Source organism: Aspergillus clavatus, genomic scaffold (genome assembly GCF_000002715.2).
Source record: "Aspergillus clavatus NRRL 1 1099423829794 genomic scaffold, whole genome shotgun sequence".
Lineage (NCBI taxonomy): Eukaryota > Fungi > Ascomycota > Eurotiomycetes > Eurotiales > Aspergillaceae > Aspergillus > Aspergillus clavatus.
Genome location: NW_001517105.1, coordinates 232,941 through 258,959, shown reverse-complemented (window position 1 = coordinate 258,959; position 26,019 = coordinate 232,941). Strand labels below are relative to the sequence as shown.

Genomic DNA, 26,019 nt, shown 5'->3' with positions numbered 1-26,019 from the left:
ATCCGCCGCTGCATGCCGGGTCCTGAGTCACATGATCTCGGCCGTCGGAAATCCCGCGGTTCTTTTTCGCCTCAGGCCAACGCAGTTGCCGATGGGAGTTCTTGATTCTTGATTCTTGATTCCTCTCTGCAACTCTGTTCCGGGGCTCTCTGAGTCGAAAAATCCTCATCCCGCCGTTCTATTCCTCTATCCGGCCCGAACACGCGAGGAATATACCCCGTCGGCCCTACGTATCCAACCTCATCCCCTTTGTTGACAAGTGACACACCATCCATCTTCACTTTTCCCCGCTTGTCCGCTCTATGACAGTAGCGTACGGAGTATAACCTATAACCTATACCCGATCAGCACCAATTCAATCCTCCACGGGATCTACGCCTCGAATACACATACCCTGTCTGGCCCGTATACACAACACCGCAGGATAAAATACAATGGCCCGCCCCGCGAAACTCTGCGCCGAGACCCTGCCAGCCGCCCTCCGCGGATCCAGGCCCGTCGTCGCACGCAGCGCGCGCATACACGAGTGCAGACGCAATGTACACAGCGGTGCTGCTCCGCGTCGGGCGTGCGCGGCTCGGAGTGGGAATTTAAGTGCGCGAGATGTGCGCGTCCGGAGATCGGAGCTGCGCCGGTTTGCGACGGGGGCTGCGGCTGCGGCTGAGGCTGAGGAGCGGGGGTCGGGGCCGATTGCGCAGGCGACGGAGGTTGCGTCGGCGAGGCTAGGCGGTGGTGGGCCCCTGGGGGAGTATGAGGCGCGGGTGCAGCAGGGGCGGTTGCGGGATGATCCGCATCAGAGGGGTAGGTTTCATTTCTTTCATTTGTGAGGTGCGAGGGATGATGGGGGTTGCTGATGGCGTGTGCAGAGATTATTCAGGAGCTGCAGGATTTGTACGAGGTGCTGAAGCAGTATACGCCGCCGGCGGTGGTTCACCCGAGCGTGGAGTCGTTGGACCCGAAGCCGCAGTCGTTCCTGGGATCGTTGTTCGGGCGGAAGCCCGCGAAGGACGAGACGAAGATCCCGGAGACCTTGCCCAAGGGGTTGTATATGTATGGGGATGTCGGGTGCGGGAAGACGATGCTCATGGATCTGTTCTATGAAACGCTACCGGCGAATATCCAGTCGAAGTCACGCATCCATTTCCATAACTTCATGCAGGATGTGCATAAGCGCATGCATGTGGTGAAGATGCGGTATGGGAATGATTTTGACGCGCTGCCCATGGTGGCGGCCGATATTGCCGAGTTGTCCAGCGTGCTGTGTTTCGATGAGTTTCAGTGTACGGATGTGGCTGATGCGATGATCTTACGGAGGTATGTTTGTTGGTTGGACCGGCTGGAGAGAGGGCTAGATGTGTGCTAACTTGTAGCTTTTAAGACTCCTCGAACTGCTCATGTCGCATGGTGTTGTGCTCGTTACAACCTCGAACCGGCATCCCAACGATCTCTACAGGAACGGCATTCAGCGCGAGTCCTTCATCCCCTGTATCAAGCTCCTCCAGACGGCTTTGACAGTGATCAACCTAAACTCACCCACCGACTACCGCAAGATCCCCCGTCCGCCAGCGGCCGTCTACTACCACCCTCTTGGCCCCGAGGCCGATCGCCACGCGCAGAAGTGGTTCGAGTTCCTCGGCGATCCCAACGACCCGCCTCATCCCGAGACACAGGAGGTCTGGGGTCGTAAGATTGAGGTCCCCTCGGCCAGCGGCAAGGCCGCCCATTTCACATTCCAGCAGCTCATCGGCAGTGCCACCGGTGCAGCCGACTATCTGGAGCTGGTGCGCAACTATGACGCCTTCATCGTGACGGATGTGCCGGGCATGACGCTGCATCAGCGGGATCTGGCCCGTCGCTTCATCACCTTCATTGACGCCGTCTACGAGAGCAGGGTATGTCACCCCTCCCGTCGAGCTCTTAAGTCCTAGATTAAAACCATGCTAATATCCCCATTAGGCCAAACTAGTCCTCACCACAGCCGTCGCCCTGCCCAACCTCTTCATGTCCGAGCAGGAAGTCAAGACCTCCCTCGAAGACAGCGGCGACCACTCCGACCTGTCCGACGCAATGCGCATGATGATGGATGACCTGGGTCTCTCCATGCAGGCGCTCAAGACCACATCCATCTTCAGCGGTGACGAGGAACGGTTCGCGTTTGCGCGCGCCCTGTCCCGCCTCCACGAGATGGGCAGCAAGGAGTGGGTGGAGCGCGGGCTGGGCGTGGGGAAGACGCTTGAGGAGGGGAAGAGTGAGCACGATGCGTGGCAAAGGTCGAGGAGTCACTGGAGTGAGGATAACATGTAGTTATGTCCCCATGCCGAGCGGACATTTGTATAGATGAGGCGTCCCCCAGATTCATATACTATATAGATATGCATATACATACAAACACTTATGTACATAAACCCACATTCTGGTTCCTGCGTCATGACGTCATCCGCAGTCCCCCAGAAGTAACCAGTTCGAAGTACGAACCACCGCCAGACAATAGCCTAGAAGATGGCATCCCGACCCAGACCCTCGCTTTGTAATGCACTAGTTGCAATTCAATAGGCCCTGATGTATTCGACAAACTCGGTCACTAACGATCGAAGAGAGGGGACCAAGAGGTAGAGCCCCTTGGCCCTGCGAAGTGCGCAAACTATGCATACATACATAAGCAGGTTTCTTGCTCCACGGGGGCCGATCGTGCCAGATGGGACCGTGGGCTCTGGCCCAAAACTTGGGTAGGGATTTACGTTTCCTCGCGTCACCACTGCGCAGAATGCGTTTTCTAACTGGTCAGGTACCTGCACAGGGTACAGACGTTTGCGCTGAATGAAGAGAGTGACGATGTCATCGGGGATGGAAGGGAGGGATTTCTATTGCATCATTTGTGTCGTTTGGGGGGGAAAGGAGGGTTCGGATTTATATTTATATGGCGTGTTGGGTACAACGGGATCGTGGTCGTGGGTTGATTTGACTCTCTAGACTAACTCCACGAGTACGTTTGTTCTTTTTTTTTTTTTTTTTTTTTTTTTTTTTTTTTTTACCTTTTGAATATCAGCCAGTGAGGAAAAGAGAAGAAACATGGCGCAATCAAGCAAGGACGCGGATCTACAACGTGATACTGTCGAAATCGACGATAAACAGCACATGACCACCGACTTTGGGATCAAGATCTCCGACCCGGATCACTGGCTGCGCGTCGTCGACGACAAGAACAATGGCCCGTCGCTGCTGGAGGACCCGATTGCCCGGGAGAAGGTATGGACGGCCATGATATTCCGCGTGCTATTCGGCACTTGAATGCAAGCGACTGAGACGAGGAGCATAGATCATGCGGTTCGACCACGAGCGCATCCCCGAGCGAGTCGTGCATGCGCGCGGCGTCGGCGCCTTCGGCACCTTCCGACTGCACAGGGGGATCAGCCACCTGACGACGGCGGGGGTGCTGACGGACACCTCGCGCGAGACGCCGCTGTTCGTGCGGTTCTCAACCGTGCAGGGCAGCAAGGGGAGTGCGGACACGGTGCGCGACGTGCGCGGCTTTGCGGTGAAGATGTACACGGACGAGGGCAACTGGGATATCGTGGGGAATAACATCCCTGTGTTCTTTATCCAGGATGCGATGAAGTTTCCCGATGTGATCCATGCGGTCAAGCCGGAGCCGCATAATGAGATCCCCCAGGGCCAGAGTGCGCATAATAACTTCTGGGACTTTATGTATATGCACTCCGAGACCACGCATATGCAGCAATGGGTATGTTTTGCGTTCTGGTGTGAGTTGGGGAAGGTGATTTGAGAGGCTGACTTGGGCAGGTCATGTCTGATCGGGCTATCCCTCGTTCGCTCCGTATGATGCAAGGCTTCGGCGTCAATACTTACTCCCTGATTAACGCTGAGGGCAAGCGGCATTTCGTCAAGTTCTACTTCCTCCCGGAACTTGGGGTGCACTCGCTCGTCTGGGATGAAGCCCTCAAGATCTGTGGTCAAGATCCGGATTTCCACCGCAAGGACTTGATGGATGCCATTGACGCGGGCCATTTCCCTAAGTGGAAATTCGGCATCCAGGCTATTCCCGAGGAGAAGCAACATGATTTTGAGTTTGATATCCTGGATGCCACCAAGATCTGGCCCGAGGAGCTGGTTCCGATCGAGTATATTGGCGAGATGGAGCTCAACCGCAACATCGATGAGTTCTTCACCCAGACTGAGCAGGTCGCCTTCTGTACCAGCCACATCGTGCCTGGTGTTGACTTCTCGGACGACCCTCTACTGCAAGGCCGGAACTTTTCCTACTTTGACACACAGATCTCTCGACTCGGCCCCAACTGGGAAGAATTGCCCATCAACCGTCCCGTATGCCCCTACGCGAGTTTGGTTAACCGCGACGGAGCTATGAGACACCGCATCACCAAGGGCAAGGTTAATTACTGGCCTAACCGCTACGGGGCCAACCCCCCTGCCTCGGCAGCCCAGGGCGGATTCACAAGCTACCCCGAGAAGCAGCAGGGCACGAAAGGACGCCATTTCTCAGCCAAGTTCAAGGAGCACTACAACCAAGCCCAGCTCTTCTACAACTCCCTCTCCCCCATTGAGAAGATGCATGTCGCCAAGGCCTTCTCCTTCGAGCTCGACCACTGTGACGAGGAGATCGTTTACAAGCGACTCGCAGAGCGTCTCGCCGTCGTCGACCTGGAGCTCGCCCAAACAGTAGCCAAGAACGTCGGCGGCGATACCCCCGAAAAGGCACCCAAGGAGAACAAGGGCCAGAAGACCAAGGGCCTGAGTCAGCTCGAGTACCTGTCTGACAGCGCCGTCATCACCACCCGGCGTATCGCCATCCTCATCGCCGACGGCTTCGACTACGCCTCGTATAAGGCGATGAAGGAGACCCTGCAGAAACAGAAGGCTTTCGTCTTCACCATCGGCCCTCAACGCCAGGGCGTGACAGCCGAGACAGGCGAAAAGGTCATTCCCGAGCATCACTTCGCCGGTATGCGGTCGACGCTCTTCGACGCGGTGTTCATCCCCGGCGGTCAGAAGCACATTGCGGCCCTGAGCAAGAACGGCGTCGCCAAGTACTGGATCACCGAGTCCTTTGCGCATCTCAAAGCCATCGCGGGTCTCAATGAAGCCGTGGAATTTATTCGGAAGCAAATCAACCTTGACAGCGTCAAGTATGCCGCGAGCTCTGGCGGTGTCGTGCAGAGCTACGGTGTGATCACTACCAATGGTCCGGCGAATGAGCATCTGAAGGTCTCTGCTAATGCCAGCAAGGATAGCAAAGGCTTTGCGGAGCAATTTATCTGGCACATCTCAAGACACAGGAATTGGCAAAGAGAGCTGGACGGCCTGGTCGATGAGGTTGCTGCTTAATTTCTTCAACGTGCTATGACCCTCACACATGATACTCATGCTCGATGCCTTCGTTGTAACCCTAAATAAAGGAGCCAATAATATATAATTCAAACTTTCATGTAACCTCCATCTTCCTGCCGGTAGAAGTCCGAAGTAAAATCCCACTTGCTGGGCATGGGCCCGTTAGTGGGCTGTATATCGGAATCATGCATAAACCCGAAACTGGTTGGAGGGATCAAACGGCACGACAGCCATATCTCATGCTCGGCCCTCCTTAACCGTCCCATATTAATTGCACAGCTCTGCAACCACCCGATAAGCATGCAGTTACACGGAGTGCAGGCAGAGGGGGGCAGAAGGAAGCCGCCGTCTCCCACACACGTCCCTCTAAACCGGCACAAAGGGGGGGGGGGGAAACCCCCCTCTGCTTCTCCTCAACCAGCAACCTCGAGCCGATAAACTCGCTATCAAAAGATGAATGTCAACATCTCGCGCTCCCAGCGCTTGATGGTCGTGATCGGGCTCTCGTCCTGTTTCTTCCTGGCCGAGATCTCAAGTACATCTGCCCCGGTTGGCTTCTAACAGGCAACGGCTAACGAGTCCAGTCGGTTTATACACGCACTCACTCGCCCTGGTGGCAGACGCATTCCACTACGTATTGACCCTTCTGAAGAAATTAGGGCGAGGTGTCATATGCTAAACCGCGCAGCTGAACGACCTGATCGGGTTCGCCATCGCCTTGCTGGCGCTGAAGGTGGGAACGATGACCCTTCCCTCCCCCCCTTTTTCTCCGCCGAGCAACAATGCAAATGTACACTGGCACATCGATTCTGATAAGCAGGAAGGTGTCCGAGACCGAAGATGCGCCGAAGACGTTGGCTTTTGGGTGGCAGCGGGCCCCGTTACTGGGGGCTTTCTTTAATGGAGCTCTGCTGTTTGCGCTGGGGATCAGTGTTCTCCTGCAGTCTGTGGAACGGTTTATCTGGTTGCACGGTTGGTGATCTCGGTTGGTGTATATGTGTGGATTTGGCTGAACTTGAACGGGCGGGTAGAGGTTGAGAATCCGAAGTTGGTGCTTGTTGTGGGATGTGTTGGGCTGGGGCTTAATGCTCTCAGTGCATTGGTCCTCCATGGTATGGTTGTTGTTTGGTCTTGAGGTATCTTATTGATGGTGTACAGAGCACCATGCCCATCATCACGAACGAGCGCTAGAGCCTCTTCCGTCGGAGTCGTCCATGGAGTCTGGAATCGAAGCAAGGATAGCCAAGGTTTGTCAGGCGGGTTTTGCTATATCATCATTTTGGCGAGGAGAGCTGACTGTGTCACTAGCAGGGGGGCAGTCGTCTGATAAACAAAGCTCGAATGAAACTTAGCTGCCATGATTTAGAAATGATGGGCCCCCTGCTCCATGTCGTTGGCGATGCAGCCAACAACCTTGGTGTTATAGTCGCAGCCTTAGTGATATGGCTGACGCATTATGAAGGCCGATACTATGCTGATCCCGGAATCAGCCTTGGGATCGCTATCATGCTAACCCTATCCTCTCTTCCATTGTGTATGTTGTATTCGGCAGTCGGCGCTGGATGACACTGACTGGGGAAACAGTGCGAAGATCTGGTTATATGCTTCTAGGAAGCGCACCCCCTGGTGTCGATCCAAACGATATCAAGAACGACTTGGAGAAGGTAAGAGACGCCATCTGGCATGTTTGCTATCTCATTTCTGATCACAGCTGGGATAGATACCTGGCGTATTATTCATTCAGGAACTCTACGTCTGGCATATCCACCAGCACAAGTCCTTGGCCTTCGTCAACGCAGCTGTCTCGGATCAATCAGCTCCTGAGTTCATTGAGTTGACGCGTCGAATCAATGCATGCTTCCAGAAGTACGATATTCAGTCGGTTGCTCTCCAGCCAGATATTGCACCAGCAGGGGTCATCGTGGTGCCTGAGCGGATGGGTCCAGAGGACAGTAAAGGGGACGAATAACAGAAGCCTTGATCCTTGAGGGATACCGAGCTGGCTTATTTATTCTTTCTTAGCATTGTGGAAGTCAAGTCGAGATGCTGGGCGAGCTCAGGTCAAGACAAGTCATCCCTTGTCACCTGACCCTCATCCATCATTCATTAGAGCATTTCTCACTTCTCTTTGTTCCTCTCTGCTGCTACCCCAGATCTCCAATCCATCATCCTCCGTCTCGTCCTTGGCTTGTACTATTAAATCCTCGGTTCTCCATATCTCCACCTTCTCCGCTTCTCTTGCGGAACGATTCCGCCGAGCTATAGAGGAGCGATGCTACTTGTTGGCCTGGTAGCGTGGAGGTCACTATCCGAGCACTATTTTGATTGGGTGCGAGTTAGGAGTCGCAGAGCTATCTGGAAGAAAATGACGTATTGACATTTATATCAGAGATCATTGTGAACTGGAAAGATGTCGACTGCTATCTTAGAGAGTCACATCAGCACGCAAAGGGCAACTGATACGCCCTGGCGCCCCCCCTCTTCCAGGCAGAGCCAATGACACCCGGTGCTACCATGGCACAAGAACTCGAAAAGGACAAAGATTGGTGTTCGTGATCATTCTTAGCTGTGAACCATCGCAGATAAGAGCTTCTCCACCTTACAAAGCCGCCTATCTCCAAGATCGGTTCTCCAACTCGGAGTCACGGAGAAGAGCGGCATCTGTTGATTGGGACTCGTCACCGCGTTCCGGTTCCGCGACGCAAGGACCGACAAGTGCAGCAAGTTCCTAGAATGTGACGAGGTTACCAGGATGCTTATCTATGTAACTATCTTCTTGTGAGGGGTATAAGATGTATCCTAATCTGCCCTATCGTGCTCGCATCCGGCCGCTCGACGCCAGACTCTGATCATTCTATCATTGCCATCAGTACAGCATGTCTACCGAGAATTGGGAAGGTCAAGCCCGCAAAGCTAAAGACTTACTTCAAAACTCCATACCAAAGCAATGGCTTGTCTCCGCAGATAAGCTCCCCCCAGCAGACCAGAAAAATGTCGAGGACTTCCCTCGGAAGAGTGGCGTCCTCAGTGATAGAGAGATCTCCATCACCGAGAAGTCTGCTACAGCGCTTGTGGCTGGGATGGCTGCGGGCATGTTGACTGCCGAAGAAGTGGTTGTCGCATTCCTCAAACGAGCTGTATTGGGTCACCAGCTGGTATGCTGTGCACGGATCACTACCTCTGAGGCAGAGTGCTAACAGCCCCCAGCTTAATTTTGCAACAGAGTTCATGGCAGATGAAGCCATTGCCAGAGCGAGAGAGCTTGATGCGCACTACAGACGGACAGGAAAGCTAGTTGGACCGCTGGTACGTTTGATCAGTAAGACATGATTAGTATAACCCTAACGATAATTAATGCGTAGCACGGGGTTCCTATCAGCGTAAAAGAGCACATTGGGCTCAAGGGCCGAACCTGCAACGCGGGCTTCGCGGCATGGTACGTCCGAATATCTGGCAATACAGCTACGAGCTGACAGCGACAGGGTGGATGAGATAGCAAGCGAAGATGCGTTGCTTCTACAGTATCTCCGAAAGGCAGGCGCCGTGTTCCACGTACGGACAAACCAGCCACAATCATTGATGGTATGTACTCTATCCACCCTCATTGATACAGAACTAAACAATCATTGAAGCATCTATGCTGCGACAACAACCTCACCGGCCCTACAGTAAACCCATACAACCGTACCCTGACCGCTGGCGGCTCATCCGGCGGCGAAGGCGCCTCGATGGGCTTCAAATGCGCTCCACTCGGTGTAGGCACAGACATCGGCGGGTCTATCCGCAGCCCTGCCGGCTTCTGTGGCGCCTACGGGTTCCGTCCGACGACCCTTCGAAACCCCGGGGTGGGGACCAAGATCCCCTGCCCCGGACAGGAGTCGATCCGGGGTACCCTAGGCCCCCTGGCAAGCCAGAGCATCGAGGATCTCGATCTCTTCCAGCGCGCCCTCATCGATCAGGAGCCATGGGAGATTGAGACGTCTCTCGTCCCTATTCCCTGGAAGCGCGTTGCGCCCACCCGCAACATGACCGTGGGCATCATGTGGGACGATGGGTATGTCCCTTTCCCTCTCCTCTAACCAATTCATATGAGCCAGTGCAAGAGGCCTACAACTGACTGCAAAAAAAAACCCGCAACCAGATGCGTGCGCCCCCACCCACCCATCACCCGGGCCCTCCAACACGCCAAAGAAAAGCTCCTCGCAGCCGGCATCAACGTCGTAGACTGGGAACCGCACCGCCACGACCACGGCTGGGAGATAGTCGTACGTCCCTCCTATCCCCCTCCCCTCCCCTCCTCCATACCCTTTCTCTCCCCCACTAAACTAACCTCCCCACCCCCCCCAAAAAAACAGTCAACCCTCTACTTCCCCGACGCGGCCGCAAACCAACGGGTCGTCTTCGCCGCCAGCAACGAGCCCCTCCTTCCACTCACCGAATGGGCCCTCAACTTCAGCCGCGCCACCCCGCTCAGCATCCCCGAGAATTGGGCGCTGAACTGCCAGCGCGACAGCTACCGCGACGCATACCACGCGCTCATGCGCGCGCGCGGCGTCGACTTCATCCTGTGTCCCGTGTACCCGGGCGTCGCGGCCGTCTTCGGCGAGTCACACTACTGGAATTACACCGCGGTGTGGAATATCCTCGACCAGCCCGGGGCGGTGTTTCCCAGCGGGCTGGTGGTGGATCCGGTGCTGGATGCGGTGGATGGCGGGTATGTGCCGCGCAGCGAGGTGGATGCGAGGGAGTGGGCGAAGTATCAGCCGGAGAGGTATGTTGATGCGCCGATTGCGTTGCAGTTGGTTGGGAGGAAATATAGGGACGAGGAGACGCTTGCTGCGGCCGGGTTGGTGGCGGAGATTGTGCAGGGGAGGGAGTAGGTTGCGGCGGCGCTTTAGGTGGACTTGCTTTTTTTGTCTTGCATTGTTATCCTATCCTATCCTATCCTATCCTACTCTGTCCTACTCTGTCCTATTCTATCGGTAAGTAGATCTAAGGGAGGGAGAAAGGATGGGGGAAATCATTATTATATCCATTATTCATGAGGTACGTACATATGGGGCATCAAGTTAGGAAATCAATCATACATCAAGCGGTATCACGGTAGCAGAAAAGAAAAAGAAAAAAAAATGGGAAACTCCCAACAACAAGAAAGGAACATGACCAAGAGAAAAATGGGCAAATATCCATGAAACCATCAAACGTGCCAAATATTACTTCCGCCAAAACATCGCCTTGCCTACTTGCCTCTTGATCGTCCACCCGGTCTCATTCATTTTATCCTTGAAGGTCGTGCCGCCGCCATACCGCACCGTCGAGCCACTGACATGACTGGCAGTGGCGCTGTTGGCGCTGGCGATATTGCCGGCCTCGAACTTGGTCTTGCCCTCCACGATCTTCTGTACAACCAGCAGGATCGCATAGGTGGTCGACCCGATGACGCGGATCATGGCCAGGATGGCGACAGACCACAGGATGATGGCGAGGTAGACGTTTGTGCCCGTCGAGTCGATGCCGTAGACCTCGGAGACGGCCATGGCGAGGATGACGTTGGCGACCATCCAGACGGAAACCATGTATGTGCGCACGGCGCGGTAGTAGTCCTCCTGCTGCTGGCTCTCAGAGACGCCCGGCTCCGGGACCTCGAGGCGGTCGCGGAGGTTGCGCAGGGCCGCGTCGTAGCCGCTGTCGATGTCGAGCTGCTCGGACGGCATCTCCACTTCGACGGTCGTGCCGTTGATGATGCGAGCGGCGCCGAGATCTGTGTTGATGGTGTTGTCGCCCTTGGTACCCCAGGTGACGTCGTGTGTATTACAGAACGCGTAGACTTGTAGAGTGCAGATGTAACTGGGTAGAAGGGCAAAGTATTGTGCAGAGGACGTGAACATGTGCCACGGGTCCAGGTACAGGAAGGATGCGTAGAAATAAAGCCCCACGGTCGAGAGTAGTGACACAACGATGTTGATGAAGAGGCCATCGCTGACCGGTAGGTCTTTCCTACCCACCCCGGCCTTGGCCATGAGCTCCAGAACGACCAGATAGATAGAACAGAAGGCTGTATAAACCATGATGATACTGTAGACGATGATGCCTGACAGGTAAAGCTTCTTGGCACTATAAAGGATTAGCGTGGGCTTCCTCACAGCTAGTCAATCAAACACTCACCCTTGCGGTCGATTACCCATCGAAATGATAAACTGCAAGCACATGACGAGGATACAGGCGTATCTCAGAATAATGAAGATGTATTTTCCCACGTTGTGTCCGAAAGGGTCGATCTTTGGATCAGACAGAGACCCTGCAATGAAGAAAAATGCCAAGTAGAAGTTCGCCTACTTTTGTCAGTGATCGTTGCAGCAAGTCCCTGGAGCGAACAACTTACCAATCCGAAGTATGTAAACAGAATCTGAAGGAATTGATAAACAGCCTCGATCTGGAGGAGGATCTTCCGCGGAAGGGAATGGTCTGTTTTCCAGAGCTGTTTGCCGTTGACAAGAGAGTACACGGCGGCGAAGAAAGCACCGTTCAGCCACCGTCTACGCTGTGAGATGAACTCGGGCACGGTATCTATGAAGGAGTCAGCCTCATATCAGAACACAAAAAGACATAAAACACATACCAGGCACATCGGTTTCACCAACGGCACTCTTGACGAATTTCAGAACCCATCTTTCTTCCCGCTTGGCGACGAGCTCCCAGCACAGAATACGATCTTCTGCCAGATACATGTTCGCCGTAAAGACATCCGCATCTTTTCCATGTAGTGTTTCACCTTTGAAATACTGATTGAGCGGCCCGTTGCCATCCGCATCGTTCTGCAAAGCGAAGAAGCGATACGCGCTGAGCGCTCCGGGCAGCACGGTGATGTACCCAAATACCGACTCCAGAGGCTTGTCAAGGATGTTGGACATCTTATACTCGAAGTTCTGGCTCGCCACAAGCGGGTTCAATAGACCCATCATGTTCTTTCCTTTGCCCGCCTTGATTTCACCGGCGGCACCGGCAACGTTGGAATCCTGGTCAAATGCCTTCCAAAGATGGTACAGTGCGGTGGGCTCGGGCTTAGTACCAACATCAAGAAGAATACAGATGTTTGGCTGCAGCGCGCGTCCAAAGGCGTTGAAGAACCATCGGTGGGAGTTCAGCTTCTTCTGGTTGTGTTCCTTGAGACAGAAGATGACTTGACAAGGCACAATTCCTTTTTCCGCTCCCTTGAACTTTAGATCGGAATCGAGCGACACTTGAGTCGTGTATTCGTAGACGTGGGCAGTGACCTGCTTCTTGTTGACAATGTTCTTGGCTATCCCTTCCTGGTAGACACCAAGGGCCGCAAGGGCGTTTAGAGTTCTAGGATGCACCTTCTTACGACCGTCTGCAATGATACAGACGACGATCTTCTTCCAGCCATCCTTGCCCCACGTCCGCGACTTGGAGCGCGCGCAGAAGTGGCTGATATTCCGCATGACACCATGCATAGTACGGGTGAAATGGATCTCGTCCTCGTTATACATGGTCACACAAATAAACAACTCAGTCTCACGCATCGTACTTCCAATCTGCTGGCGCAGTTTGTAGCCTCTCTGGGCGAAGTCGTCCGGATCGCAGGTCACGGCCGTGTAGCGCATATGCGTAAACTCTCGGTCATCACGGCGGGGGAGGAAGCTGTGCAGAATCGTGGGAATCTTACACTCCAGGATCAGCTCACCGTTGATAAGCTGGACTTCCTTCTTGGACATCTGCGCGTCTCGAACACCACGCCGACTCTGCTTTTCTGGAGCGGGGCCATAGTGCATATTTGGGTCAACATCTGTGGCATCATCGTCTTCGTCAAGGCTTATCTTGGTCATGTGGTCCTTCTCGTCGGTAATGACAGTCGATTCGCTCATGAATGACCGGACGCTACCACGGTGCTCATGACGACTAATTGTCCTGCCACCTCCTCCAAAGACATCGTCATCATCGTTGCCGTCTCCGATGTCGATGCTTGTGTCTTGCCCGGTTGCCCCAGGCCTAGAGAACAATGGGGCTGGTGGCAAGGGCCGTCTGGGGCTTCCTCCATATCTCGAGCTGGGCGTACCAGGCCTTGGGCTACCATTTAAATCAGCACGCTCGTAGTGCGAGCCAGCCACAGATGAAGGAGCGGGCGGCCGTGTCCAATCTGGTGCGCGTGTCGGCGACCATGCTCTAAGCGGAGAAGCAGGACGCGATGAGAATTGCGGCATATCAACCATAGATTCTGTCGGTGGAGGAATCGTTGGCGCATTTCCTAGACTCGAGGTAGCCCGTGATGGTGAGCCCCCATCGTACCCATAGAAACGGTTATATTCTCCACTCGCATGTGTTCTATAAGCGACGTAGTGTCCGTTAGCCCTCGGTCTTTTTGGAGAAGTCATTCTAGGAAGATTGGGATCAATCATGGTGACGGAGCTTGAGGAGAGCTGTTCAACGATTGTCTTGCTTGAGACATGTGCAGACGCTGAAGGACCCGTAACAGAAAGTACAGCAAAACAATATAGATAAAGAATCAGGATGTGGTATCCAAAATAGATACTCGTGTGACAGACAAATCCCCTTCAGTCCAGCCGGAAAGGATATTCTTCAATTCCCAAATGAAACTTCTGCAACAACCAAACAAGGGATACAACCATGCAGCTGGCAACACCAGGATGCCAATCAATGTCATAGGTATGCGGGTTCCCTGACACATTCCAGAGCGACAGGCAGCGGCAGTGTGCAGAAAGGAAAACGAAAAACGAAAGAAAAAGAAAAAAGTTAATAAGTACTCACCGGCCATCATCCGAGTAATCGTCTCCGTACTGATAACCCGCACCAGTGGTCACATCCGCGCTCAGATCGTCATCGACGCCCGTGCTCGTGGGCAGCAAGCGCATCGTGGGCCCGCTGTGCCGAGGAGACGAGTCGTGATGATCTGCGAGAAAGGACGAGGTCTCGCCATAATTCCCGTAGGCTGGTGGTTCCTCTTCGTAGTTCGGTGCGGGGGGATACATCCCCGATGAGTTGGGATTCATGGTTATGGCTCTTGCGGATTTACGCCTTCATAGCAGGGATCGTGTAACGGGGAGGGTGGTTCGGGATCTTCTTCGCGGGGCTGCACAAGAGCCAAAGGATATCCGCGTATGACTGAGACAATCTCAGCCTCGAAGAAAACCGGCGTCGCTGCGTTGAGATTGTCAATCGGGTGAGATACGTCGTGTTCGAGTCTAGTTGAGGTGGATGAAATATCAGTGTGTCTGCTCCACCAGTTATGATGCCTTCAGGAATGTCACTCACTGCAGAGATGAAACTCGTAAACAATCCTTGAGTCGTGGAATGTAATCACCGCCAGCTATTGTTGTGTAGCACTACCAGAGGGTGCTTGATCCCGAACTGTATTTTGTAGGAACGGAATAAACACAGACTTGGTGACGAGTTGCAGTTCAGAACAGAGTATGATGGAACTGGCACAAACCCCAGGCACCTTGAATCTTTTTCTTCCCAACCTAAGCGCTAGCTAGATCACCTTGATTGCCCCAAGGAACGAGTGAGGGCGTGTGGAGTTGTATCTCTGTTGCATGTGGATGTCTCCCGGGCAACCAGACAGGTTGGAGGTGACGACCAGCGGGGCGACGCAAATCCCCGTTCCCTGTGCCTTGCAGGTGCGAGACATTGCGCGAATGAATGAGTTGGCTTGTTTTCTCTAGTCGCTTATGAAGCGTTGTACGGAGTATCAATGGAGGATACTTGCTTCTCTTCCGATCCTCCATAACCAATGTTGCATGGCTCGTTGACCATTGATGGAACAGTACGGATAACTGGTGATAGAGCATGCCGCACCGACACCCACTTTTTACCCACTCATGGAGCCAAGACATAACCTTCACCCGATGATCTGGGGTTAAGCTAATAAGAATGATTGTACGCAGTAAGGAGTATGAAGAGCAATATGTAGATAGCAAATTAGCTACTTGGACGACCGAGAAACAGAGGAGTCGAGACAAGATAAACAACAGGTTGGACCCATGGAAGCTCCCCAGACTGGCCCCACCAAAGCGATCACATATAAAACATCAGGAAAGACATTGATGATATCAATAGATACGCGATGTACAACTGAGCGTTGAATCATCGCCAGTTTGTGACTCGACTTTTTATGTTCGAAGGATGATATCAAAGTGAGACAGTAGAAATGAACAAGAGGAGGAAAGATGAGAAAACAATTCGTAATGACCATCAAGCAGATTAACGATACAGATCACAACGAGCACTTAACCGATTCGACGTTCCATTGTCGTTACACACACGCTACCATCCGGTGAACTCCCCGCACGCAGTGCCAGGAGCACATAGCCCACCTTGTTCTTAAACATTAGCAGCGTTGTTGAGCAGTGGCTCTCTCTCGCGGTCAGTGGGCTCAGGTTCCACGATTCTACAGAAGAGCGAGTCGCGACCGTAGTACTTGGTGCTGGAGAGGTAGATCGACTCGACGAGGAAGACGGCGAAGATGACAAAGGCGAAGATCCACTGTAGGGCGATGACCTTGATGGCGAGTTGTTTGACAGCCAGTGCTATATTGGTCAGCAGCCGTCGACATACTCTAGTCCACTCCACCCCAAAAAAAAGTTCCAACTTACCAAGTGTCAAGAAAGTCAAGCAGTAGCCCAGAAGATCGTCCTGCGTCGCCATGATATGAGTGGAGCCGAAAGCGAAGATCAACCAGATAAAGATGTTCGCGACAATCCGCGCGGGGAAGCTGTTGCTATTGACAGCGACGGCTCCATTCCAGAAGAGGGCGATCAGGGTCCAGGCGTAGGGTCCCGCGACTGCCGAAAGATGCACGAATGTCGGGAGATTGCGGTGACGCCAGTAGGCCGCATGCTGGTTGACATAGTTGGCGATCAGCATGATCTCAGAGCCCCAGAAGTGACCGCGCGTCCACAGCAGAATCCAGGCAGCGGTGAACAGGTTGTTCAGGATGAAGTGGGTTCCGACATTGGCGGCTGCGTTGACGATGGCGGCGTCGTTGGAGAAAAGGTGGTAGACATAGCTGAGCTGCGTGAGAAGCAGAAGGACCCTAGATCACGGCAAATCGTAAGCATAAAGCAACAGGTCGTCGAGTGGAAAGAACAGTCATACCAGTATATCTCGGTGATAGTGGTGTTCAGGCTGAAGGGAGTGATGTGCGTATGGCCTTGGTTGAAAATCTTATGGCCATGCTTGACATCATGCGGAGAATTCACAGTGTAGTAGATACCGAGTACGACGACGAGAAGCCATGACAAGGGAACGAGAACACGATACGTTGACAAGGAGGAACGACTGTGCGATTCCCGTCTAGCAAAGGGGTTGTCTAGGCAGTCAGTACGCAGGTTTACACAAGGATGACGGGTGGTGACGTTGACACTTACAGATAGCCATGATTGGAGTGGCCTGTCTACTACGCTCGGAGTGGACAGAAGACACAGTATAGGTCAGGTACTTTCAAAGGTTGAATACAACGAGGGAAGAATGTCAGAGGGAGAATGAAGCTTTATAAATTTCTCAAAGTACGAGAGAGAGAGGGAGAGAAGAGAGAGTGTGAGAACGAGAAAGACAAACAAGTACGACTCCAATAAGTAGTAGAAAATCCCCGCATCTTGAGGGTCTCCTGACAATTGGCAGTGGCCAACGAAATTGCGTCGGTCCCCCAGAGTGAAAAGACGGATCTCCAACGCAATGGACTTTTTTTTTTAGGACCCAGCTATCTTTGTCAACTTACTAGCCATAATCCTGAGAAGTGCACTATAATTATCTACATTTCTAAAAAGGCGTTGTGATTCCTTCGTTGGGGGAGGGTTCCTCATTGCAGCTGCAGCAACGCAGAAGCAAGTACCTAGTAGTATCGAGGCAGTAGTATGTAAATGCAGTGATATGAGTGGGCAGATGACATCACAGCCTCACTACTTGTTCCATGACTGCATCCTCGAACACAACTCGGGACTTTTCATAACTATAAAATCGTTCATACAGCATAATAATAAGGTACGCTCTTATTATCTGTTATATCAACCATACAAATGATCAATATCTACAGGCCCCCATAGACTCTTAAGCATCCGTCAGTGAAATCGTCAAGTAGCCCCGGTAGAGATTTATTGAGCGATCCGGCACTACAATCGACCCACATCGTCGATCAACGCAAGGTGTACCATAAGTCCATCGCAGTGCATATCGTACGATCAATACTGCGCTATCTAGCGTCTACTAGTGGTATCCGTGGCTCGCTAGAACGTCCAAACCTCGAGGCGCTGACAGGCAACCTCTCTATCCCTTACATGGACAAAAGGACACTGCTGCTTGCTTCCCGCCCGAAATAGCGCAAGTTTACCAGTTGGTGGCAGACCTGGAACGTGAATCTCTCGACCACTATGTTGTACTGTTAGCACCATGACAGGTCACATTGACCCGTTTGAGCCAACTGTATGTAGGATACTTTGAGTCTTTGACTTGACACTAAAATGCCGGCAGTGAAAGTGGGCCTGGTATTGAGTATGGCAAAGGATGACAATAGCGCTAATAAATGGGCTGTTATTCTAGCAGGGAGTTAGACCTCGAGGAATGATCGCTATGCATGTATTAATATGGAAAAATAGGCGCGCGGTACGAGGTATTTGCATGACATTGTCGGCTTCGTCCTTCGGTAGACTTAAAAGTACTGTCGTAGCTAAGCCGCTCGTGATCGTCGCCGTTGGCTATCACATCAGGCGGTGTAGTGACAATGCTGTTGCCAGTGGCAGCGTGGATCAGTTCTTCTGCTCCTGCATCACCTCCTTCACGGCCTCCACCAGTCGTCCATGAATAGAAGGAGGAGCCACTATCATTCCATAACATCCAGCCAGGGTCCGGCCCAGGCTACAGTCGACAGGGTTTCCGGCAAGATCCGTCACCTTCACCCCAACCTCCTGGGCAATCAGCATGCCTCCTGCGTGGTCCCAGATTTTCGAGCGATACGATGCCTTGCGCGGGATTTTCAAGAGGGCATTACACCCACCGAGCGCGATGGCGATGTACCGCAACTGTGTAGACCACAGGTCGGTCGTGTACGGCCACGGAGCACCCAGTGTCGATGCCACACGCGCATGGAGATCGGTATTGGATGATGTGGCAGATCCGCAATCCACAAAGTCAAGATCCTTTGGTTCGGTGATCTGAGGCCGGGAAGCGATCTTTTCAGCTGGAAGGAGAGCTCCGCGGCCCATCTTGCGCTTCCAAGCTCCATGGCCAGTAACCGCAAAGACCTGATACCCATAACCGTCACGGTCCACGACATCCTCTTGGATACGCCCAGTAACAAGATTGAGGTTCGGACATCCCAGCACACCGAGCTTCTGGCGCCCGTTCTCCACCAGTGCCAGACACACCGCATACTGCTGGCCCTGCATGAAGGTCGCAGTCCCGTCCACAGGATCAAGAACCCAAGCTCGAGTGTCGGGGTTACATTTGCCCTGCGCGCCAAGATCGATCAGGTAAAGCATTTCTTCCTTGGATTTCGGAGCATAGAGCAACCCTTCACTTTCCTCGTCATCGAGACGGGTCGTCGACACTAACTCCCAGGTGCGCTCGAGGAGCTCCGGATTGGCACGAAGAGCATTGGAATCTTCCTCTCCCACAAACTCATCCTCAGGGAAAACATGGTGAACGGCGCCAATGATGAGTGCCTGGGCCGCGAAATCGGCGATCGTCACGGGTGTAGAGTCACTCTTGTCGAGAGATCCCTTGTCGACAGCTTCGAGCAATCTTTTCGTGAGAAGCGTGGCCCGCTGTACCGCCAAGCAAGCCAGTTGTAGCTCCTTTGCGTAAGGATGAGTGGCCTCCATGGTGCAAGATCCAGGCAATGCGATCAGGTGCGCTGAGCTGAGGCCTTTGGCAGAACGAAGATGACCGCCGATGGTGGATGTATGATGATACGTTCGTAAACCTGGAGAGACGTCCAGAATGGAAGACTTCTTCAGTATCTCAAGCGACTGAAGGACTGATTAAGTAAAGGAGCCACAGGATGCGGCTGTCTGAGTCTCCCAATTGCTCTCCCTTTGACTCTGGCAAGCGATCAACCCTTCACGGGAAAAGTTTCAGATTGGGAGGAGCGAATGAGACGTTTAGTTAACTGGTGTTGAGTAATCCTTTCCTTATGCGTGGTAGATTTTCTTAGGATTTCGATGGAAGGGGAAAAAAGAAAAAAAAAGAGAACCGATAAGTGGCACAGGACAAACGAAGATGAAAGAGAAATGTACAGGGAGAGTTATCGCAACGAAATCCGCAAATTTGGTGTTTATCTGTGTGGAGACGGTCGATGACCTCATACCATACTGTAAAAATAGATTCAATGAGGGACTAGAGGTAATCACCCCCTTCCGGCACATGATACCACTCCGCAAAATTTTCATCTCAACCACAGATCTATCCACATTCCACATTAAATTATTCCATGAAAACACATCCAAAATAGATTATAAGTAGTAAATTATATGTAATAAAGCACTGCTAATGTTTATATCTAGAAAATAATAGTGATACTACTAAAAATTCAGAAGAAATTTAATTTAATATACCTATAATACTACTATATCTTATAAGCCTACTATATACCACCCCCCCCCTTCCACCACCATCTTTGCTACCTACATGGGTAAGGGAGATTCCAGAAATGCAGGTATATAATCTAGGGAGCCTACTTTTTATATTATTACTACTTTCTTCCCTATCTTTAACACTTATGGGAGAATTAGAGATAGAATATAGTAAAAATAAGAGAGAGCTACCTCTTCTACCCCCCCTAGCTATTTACCTAGAGAAAGTAATTAAGGCTGTGGATTAACATGAATTTTAGTTAATTTATAAAGTAGCTTGCATGTATAGAATTAACTACTATACCTTATACTACTGGGTGAAAGGCATATAGTAGCTGTAATCTAAGGCTTTTTAATAATTCTAGAAGCTAGATGAAATCCAAGAGGAGGTTCTCTATAATTAGATTATATATTAGATAGAATCTGGCTTCCCTCCAAGCTATAAGATGCTTAGGGATGCTGTAAATCTTCTATATAAGTAGAATTACTAGTGATTAGATATTAAATTTAAGCTAGTTAGTGTATACTAGTATATAAAATTCTTTAAATACTATTATGAATTTAAGTAGATATAGGAATCTTTTCTAGATAAGAAATATATGCTTTAGGCACAGCCTTAGATTATTTTATCTTTTATTAAGCTCTTCAAGCATATAATAGAGAAATATTATATCTTTCATAAAGATATCTAGAATATAGATAAGAAGGGATTCTGTATGGGTGTTCTATACTATAAAGAGAAGGTAATTATATATTAAAGCTATCTTTATATATAGCAGTGCTATACTACTGGCTTAGATAATTAAGAATAGGCTATTATTCTAGAATGCTATAGTGTGAATAGGAAGTATCTCTTATTATATATTATCTTTAAAGGGAAGCAGATCCATACAGGCTGGCTACTTTATTTTATAGATCTTAATGTGTAGATTAGTGTTTCTTTAAAGGGATATAATAATAGATAGCATACTATTAAATAGCTTTAATATATCTTTATTCCCTAGATAAATATAAGCCAGGTGATGCATACAGAGAAGAAGATAGATTAGCTACTATAGCTGCTACTAATTAATAGGCATAAATCTTATCTTTTATTTAGATTTATATAGATCTATTAGAATAATTAGATCATCCTAATCTGTATACTACTGCATACATCTCATCTACTTTAACTGCTAGATCTATGTGTATTCAGCCTGCTATCTTATGCCTATTTAATAGAAGTTAGGAAGCGCCTATATATTAGCCAGGTAAATATTATAAAGGAAGACTTTTTAGATGGCCTCTTTACTACCTAGAATGCTTTAATAACATCTACCTAGATCTCTGCAGGCTAGAGAACCTTAGGTCTCTGGCTAATCAACCTAAAAATAGTGATAAAGCACATAAAATAGGCTCTAGAAGAGGTAGATACTGCTTCTTTATCTCTAGAGCTAGTTACCTCTGCCCTTAGCTTTAAAACCCCTATATTAGAAGAAGAATGCCTCTCCTATTTTTAGTAGATGTAGTAGGTATCACCTACTATCTTACTAAAATATAAGAAGTATCTTACTTACCTGCTTATTAGTAAGTTAAATAGCATTACTCTTCTTTAGAATAGCTATCATAATCTACTTAGTATTACTATTACCTTAAAGAATTAACACTCACAGTACTCTAAAGGGAAGTTTAAGCCATCTCTAGGCTATATCTACAGCCTAGATAAGGCCCTAAAGGCCCATGAGGCCTGGGAGTTAAAGAAGAAGGAGAAAGATAAGAAAGTAAAGGCTGTAGAGGCCTAGAAACTAGAGTAGGAGTAGAAGAAGAAGGAGAAGGAAGAGCAGAAGTAAGAGACTTAGGCTACTTAAAATTCTATGGTAAACACACTAAAAATAAAGACTTCATGGTCTTCCCTGCCTACTCTGCTATCTAACTACCCTTCCTACCTATCTTTAACACTGGCTCCACCGGCTCTGCCAGCTCTGCTAGCTCTGCTGCAGATACTACTGCTGCAGATGCTACTGCTGTAGATGCCTCCACTGCAGCAATTAGCTAGCTATATCATTAACTACTTCTCTCAGTGGGAGGGAGAGATGGTAGCATTCATAGAGATTAACTAAAAGTACCTCTTTGAAGCAGAAGGAGGCTCTTAATCTATAGTTGATCTAGAGAGATATTTATATATCTAGACTCTATACTGGCTAGCACTATATCCACTGCCTAGTTCTCCTTATTTAACTCTGGATCTAGATAGGCATTCATATGCTCCTACCCCCTGGTGGCTCCCACTGCTTGCTATACTAGCGAATCCAGTGAATCCAGTGAATCTAGACCATGCAAATAGCTTCACTTTCATGCTGGATAATAAGATATAGATTAAGAAAGAGTAGGTGGATGAGGCTCTACAGACACCTTCTCACCTGGCTAAAAAATACCATCAGAACATGTTAGAAAAATTGGATATTAATCCAGACTTTCAGTATATCTAAATATGTATATTTATGTTTTTATTTACTAGGTAATCTAACTAAATTAATAACATTGATGGACTTGATATGAAATGCAAGGAGTAAAGATATATATTTTAATGTTGAGATGAAAATTTTGCGGAGTGGTATCATGTGCCGGAAGGGGGTGATTACCTCTATCTATCCAGATATATAGGGGCAACATAAGACAGTCAAGTCTTTGTGAATGGGGCCTGGCAGAGCCATTTGCGGACTCCTGGACTCACCGCTGGCCGCAAATTGACAAAGAGGAGAGCTGATCGCGTGTCTTTCCAAAATTTGCCGTTTGTGACTATATCACGTGATACGCCTAGACTCTGGAAGGCGGTTCCAGTTCCGTATGTGGAGAGGGTAGATAGAAGCGGGAACGGAGCAGCGAAGTGGCACGAAGTATATAAATATCTGTTGAGCCTCATATATTGATGGAAGAGAACATCAGTGGGAGACCATCCTCTAGGAGGTACAAAGTGAATGGCAAGTGAAGTCGACACACAAGAAACCAGAACCAAGACCGGAACCTCAAACGCCTTTTGGATGCTAGAATCGTTATCAAGCATGTCCTACTCATCTCCCATGAGCCCTGGAAGACACCCAGAACATCAGAACGGCGCAAAAGCCAGCTCGTAGGCGAAACCAAGAGTCAGTTTCGCATGTTCCAGCATGTGATCGAAGCTCAGATACTTGATCTGGTCATCCGTGGTATGGATTTTCCTGTTGGTATTTTCCATCTCCGACTCAGTTGCCATGGCCGCAGGATATCCGTATTTGCTTGCCGATGTATGGTCGGAGCAGGCATAGCCGCACTTGGTCTCAACGTATCCCAGAGAGCAGTACTAGATGTAATTGTTAGCGAGTCCAGTGGACTTAATCGGGATTTCGATTAAACGGAGCTTACCGTCGTAACAATTTCCTTCACGAACCGAGTCAATCCTTGATCGACGTAATCAATCATGATTCCCACAGCCTCCTTGGCCCCAGCATCGAGCGCTCCTTTGGTGTAGCCGGTCATATCCTGCTGAAGCATCGCCTTCACCTCGCGCCGGTTCTTCTTGTAGCTTGAGAAAACTGCCTGCGAGCCCAACATGCCACCTTCCTCGGCAGAATACCAGTGGAACTCAATCGTGTTTGTTGCATTACCCTGAGCGACGGAGCCTGACTGCAGCAGGCCACGCAAAGCTTCAAGGATAGTGACAGTTCCGCTTCCATCGTCATCAGCACCGGGGGCAGCCAGAATGGACGGCAGGAATAAGTTGATGCTGTCCTGATGGGCACCCAACACCACTGTCTTATTCGTCTGCCCGGGGATCCGGGCAATGATGCTGAATTGACCCCATGGATGAGCAAAACGCTCGACAGTCGCACCATGATTGGCAGCTCCCGATTCTGTGATCACCTTCTCAACCTGACTGGCAAGCCATGTTGCTGATTCGATCCCTGTTTGCGATTTGTAATAGCGAGTATGGAATGACGTGAAGTGTTCGAGGTTGGCTTTCATATTCGCTGTGGATAGGTTCTTATTGAGCGCAACAACTTCGTCGGCATACTGCATCTTCAGCGGATATTTGACATAGCTGGCACTGTTCAAAGTTGGGTAGAATCCGGTGTTATGCTCTTCTGTGATGTCGATGAAATTCACGCCATCCTTGATAGCAATTAAGCGGTCAGTGACTGTGGCTACTTGAAATACTATAGAATGTAGAAAAGAGTATGGCTACCAGTTTCAATGCCCATTTTTCTTCTTCGGTCACCCATCGTGTTTGGTAAGGCGCCAATTCAATCAAGTACTTTTCCTGTTCGTGGTGGATGTGAGGATTGGTCCCGAGTACTTCTTGAGGGACGACTGCGGCCAGAGCGCCTCTGAGGCCCGTTGCGCCGAGCGCAATAGCTGCAAGAACTCTCATGATGAATCCTGTCGCTCTTCGTGATGGCGGTTCTGAGGGATCAGGTCAATGAGTTGGTAGGCTTCAATGGCCTCGCAACGAATAATGATGAATATACACAGCTTCGGCTCCAAGCACTTTTCAACAATGGTCTAGTTGAAGGGAAGGGAAGACAGAAGGAGAAAAAGAATATTGATTATTTATGAAGATACTCTCAGCCAGAACGAAATCAAGGGAGCCTCTAGACTAGGTACCTGTGTCTCAGAGTTCAACACCGGATGCTGGATGATTGGGTGGATATGACCAAGTCCAAGCGTTGCGTCAGAGTTGGTTGTGGACTCCTTCCAGCGTCGTGGTGGGCGGCATCGATTATAAATAGTGAGAGCTAGATAATTACCTACTCCGTATGGACAATGAACCAGGATTCAGCAACTGAGTAGTGAGGGCTGTTGCAGTGGAGTAATAATCGAATCCAATTTCTGTGAAACTCGACAATACTACTCCGTAGTTACTACTGTGTAGATAATCTTTGTCGTCCGCCTTGGTTCCTGGTGAGGGGAAATGGAACTGGTTTAGTTGGACAATCCCCTGGCTCGTGACTGCGCCCGTCACTTGATTCAGGGTCTCCGACTCTCCGCTGAGTCAACCACTAATTACGACGATGATACTTCTATTCTATCCTGATCCCAGAAAATATAAGTAGCTATGCTATCCTGTAAATTGCCTACTATCGATCATCGCTGCTGAGAGTTGAATCTCGAGATGACTCCATTGCTAATATTCATCAGCATTCACTGCTCACACAGCCCATACTCCACAGCCTCACTGCCTAGTGCCTAGTGCCTACTGCTCAGCCCAATATACGGAGTAGTACTCCACTCAAGCGGTAGATCAACGTGATTTCCGATGACCCGACACATTGTATCTATCTGCCTTACGCAGTGACTCCAGTTACACATCTTCTTATCAAGACCACTGGCTATTGGTTTCACTCTCAATGGATAGGGCAGGTCATCCATTTCAGAAACTCCTCGTGTTCGTGGGGGATAATCCAAAAGCTGCAGGAGCATGAAGATCGTTATATACAGGATGAATTCGAGCTTTTTTGGGCTATACTCTGAATCATGCTTGATCTTTGTCTGCGAGGAGCTTGGGAACTTGAATCAGGCCGTTATAAAAATTCGAATGCAGCGTGGTTCAACCCCTGCCCGCTTAATCGGCATATGGCTATCTGATCTATGTTATAGGATTCGTGCATTGAAGCCGAGCCCAGATCCTCCACAACAAGTGCGCAGCAAGCATAAACAGACTGCGGTCGAATATTACTGGAAATAAAGGCGCTCAAGAGCCTAAATGAAGCTGGATAATCATGCACTCTTGACTACATTGCCTCAATGCTCAAAAGTCAAGGACCCGGTTGCTGCGTCCCAGGCGGGCCCCTGGACAATGTTGTGATGGGAGACAGTCAGTATGACTGATGGCATCTAGACCTAGGCTAATCTAATAAGAAATAAATCTGCTTCGTTCAAGATGCTGGTTATGAATATCTCTCATTCTTGCAGACATCTTGATGATTCTGTAGACTACTCTTACTATTATCTTGGATATCGAGATCTAGATATCCTTCATAACTATATGATCAGCATTTCGTCCCTCAGAGAGCCGAAGGATTGATCCAGTTGTGGC

At 50.2% G+C, this 26,019-nt stretch overlaps 8 protein-coding genes across 8 annotated transcripts, besides 8 other annotated features; 4 read left to right on the top strand and 4 right to left on the bottom strand.

Moving 5' to 3' along the window:
* Positions 1-434: 434 nt before the first annotated feature.
* Positions 435-2,304, top strand: ACLA_054260 (AFG1 family ATPase; the record flags this gene model as incomplete). Its single annotated transcript, XM_001274804.1, has 4 exons — positions 435-801; positions 867-1,314; positions 1,379-1,892; positions 1,957-2,304. 4 exons carry the CDS (start codon positions 435-437, stop codon positions 2,302-2,304), a joined length of 1,677 nt encoding a protein of 558 aa, XP_001274805.1.
* Positions 2,305-2,350: 46 nt separating this feature from the next.
* Positions 2,351-2,406: a microsatellite.
* A 582-nt stretch (positions 2,407-2,988) lies between these two features.
* Positions 2,989-3,030: a microsatellite.
* Positions 2,997-3,030: a microsatellite.
* A 39-nt stretch (positions 3,031-3,069) lies between these two features.
* On the top strand, positions 3,070-5,361 carry ACLA_054250 (spore-specific catalase CatA; the record flags this gene model as incomplete). The annotated part of the gene is made up of 3 exons (XM_001274803.1): positions 3,070-3,246; positions 3,317-3,742; positions 3,802-5,361. 3 exons carry the CDS (start codon positions 3,070-3,072, stop codon positions 5,359-5,361), a joined length of 2,163 nt encoding a protein of 720 aa, XP_001274804.1.
* Positions 5,362-6,146: 785 nt separating this feature from the next.
* Positions 6,147-7,333, top strand: ACLA_054240 (putative di-, tri-valent inorganic cation transporter; the record flags this gene model as incomplete). The annotated part of the gene is made up of 6 exons (XM_001274802.1): positions 6,147-6,336; positions 6,396-6,476; positions 6,523-6,611; positions 6,676-6,898; positions 6,949-7,028; positions 7,085-7,333. 6 exons carry the CDS (start codon positions 6,147-6,149, stop codon positions 7,331-7,333), a joined length of 912 nt encoding a protein of 303 aa, XP_001274803.1.
* A 907-nt stretch (positions 7,334-8,240) lies between these two features.
* On the top strand, positions 8,241-10,244 carry ACLA_054230 (fatty-acid amide hydrolase; the record flags this gene model as incomplete). The annotated part of the gene is made up of 7 exons (XM_001274801.1): positions 8,241-8,519; positions 8,572-8,670; positions 8,727-8,800; positions 8,847-8,946; positions 8,997-9,418; positions 9,506-9,629; positions 9,720-10,244. The coding sequence occupies 7 exons, from the start codon at positions 8,241-8,243 to the stop codon at positions 10,242-10,244; spliced, it is 1,623 nt and encodes a 540-aa protein (XP_001274802.1).
* A 47-nt stretch (positions 10,245-10,291) lies between these two features.
* Positions 10,292-10,345: a microsatellite.
* Positions 10,293-10,318: a microsatellite.
* Positions 10,315-10,338: a microsatellite.
* Positions 10,346-10,577: 232 nt separating the features above from the next.
* On the bottom strand, positions 10,578-14,393 carry chsB (chitin synthase class II; the record flags this gene model as incomplete). Its single annotated transcript, XM_001274800.1, has 5 exons — positions 10,578-11,478; positions 11,530-11,696; positions 11,747-11,931; positions 11,984-13,821; positions 14,152-14,393. The coding sequence occupies 5 exons, from the start codon at positions 14,391-14,393 to the stop codon at positions 10,578-10,580; spliced, it is 3,333 nt and encodes a 1,110-aa protein (XP_001274801.1).
* A 1,330-nt stretch (positions 14,394-15,723) lies between these two features.
* On the bottom strand, positions 15,724-16,779 carry ACLA_054210 (DUF1774 domain-containing protein; the record flags this gene model as incomplete). Its single annotated transcript, XM_001274799.1, has 4 exons — positions 15,724-15,929; positions 15,996-16,435; positions 16,498-16,711; positions 16,770-16,779. The coding sequence occupies 4 exons, from the start codon at positions 16,777-16,779 to the stop codon at positions 15,724-15,726; spliced, it is 870 nt and encodes a 289-aa protein (XP_001274800.1).
* Positions 16,780-18,143: 1,364 nt separating this feature from the next.
* ACLA_054200 (inositol monophosphatase family protein) lies at positions 18,144-19,217 on the bottom strand (the record flags this gene model as incomplete). Its single annotated transcript, XM_001274798.1, has 1 exon — positions 18,144-19,217. The coding sequence occupies one exon, from the start codon at positions 19,215-19,217 to the stop codon at positions 18,144-18,146; it is 1,074 nt and encodes a 357-aa protein (XP_001274799.1).
* Positions 19,218-20,332: 1,115 nt separating this feature from the next.
* Positions 20,333-21,352: a mobile genetic element.
* Positions 21,353-21,938: 586 nt separating this feature from the next.
* Positions 21,939-21,980: a microsatellite.
* Positions 21,981-23,052: 1,072 nt separating this feature from the next.
* lap1 (putative aminopeptidase) lies at positions 23,053-24,354 on the bottom strand (the record flags this gene model as incomplete). The annotated part of the gene is made up of 3 exons (XM_001274797.1): positions 23,053-23,286; positions 23,349-24,095; positions 24,169-24,354. The coding sequence occupies 3 exons, from the start codon at positions 24,352-24,354 to the stop codon at positions 23,053-23,055; spliced, it is 1,167 nt and encodes a 388-aa protein (XP_001274798.1).
* Positions 24,355-26,019: the final 1,665 nt, after the last annotated feature.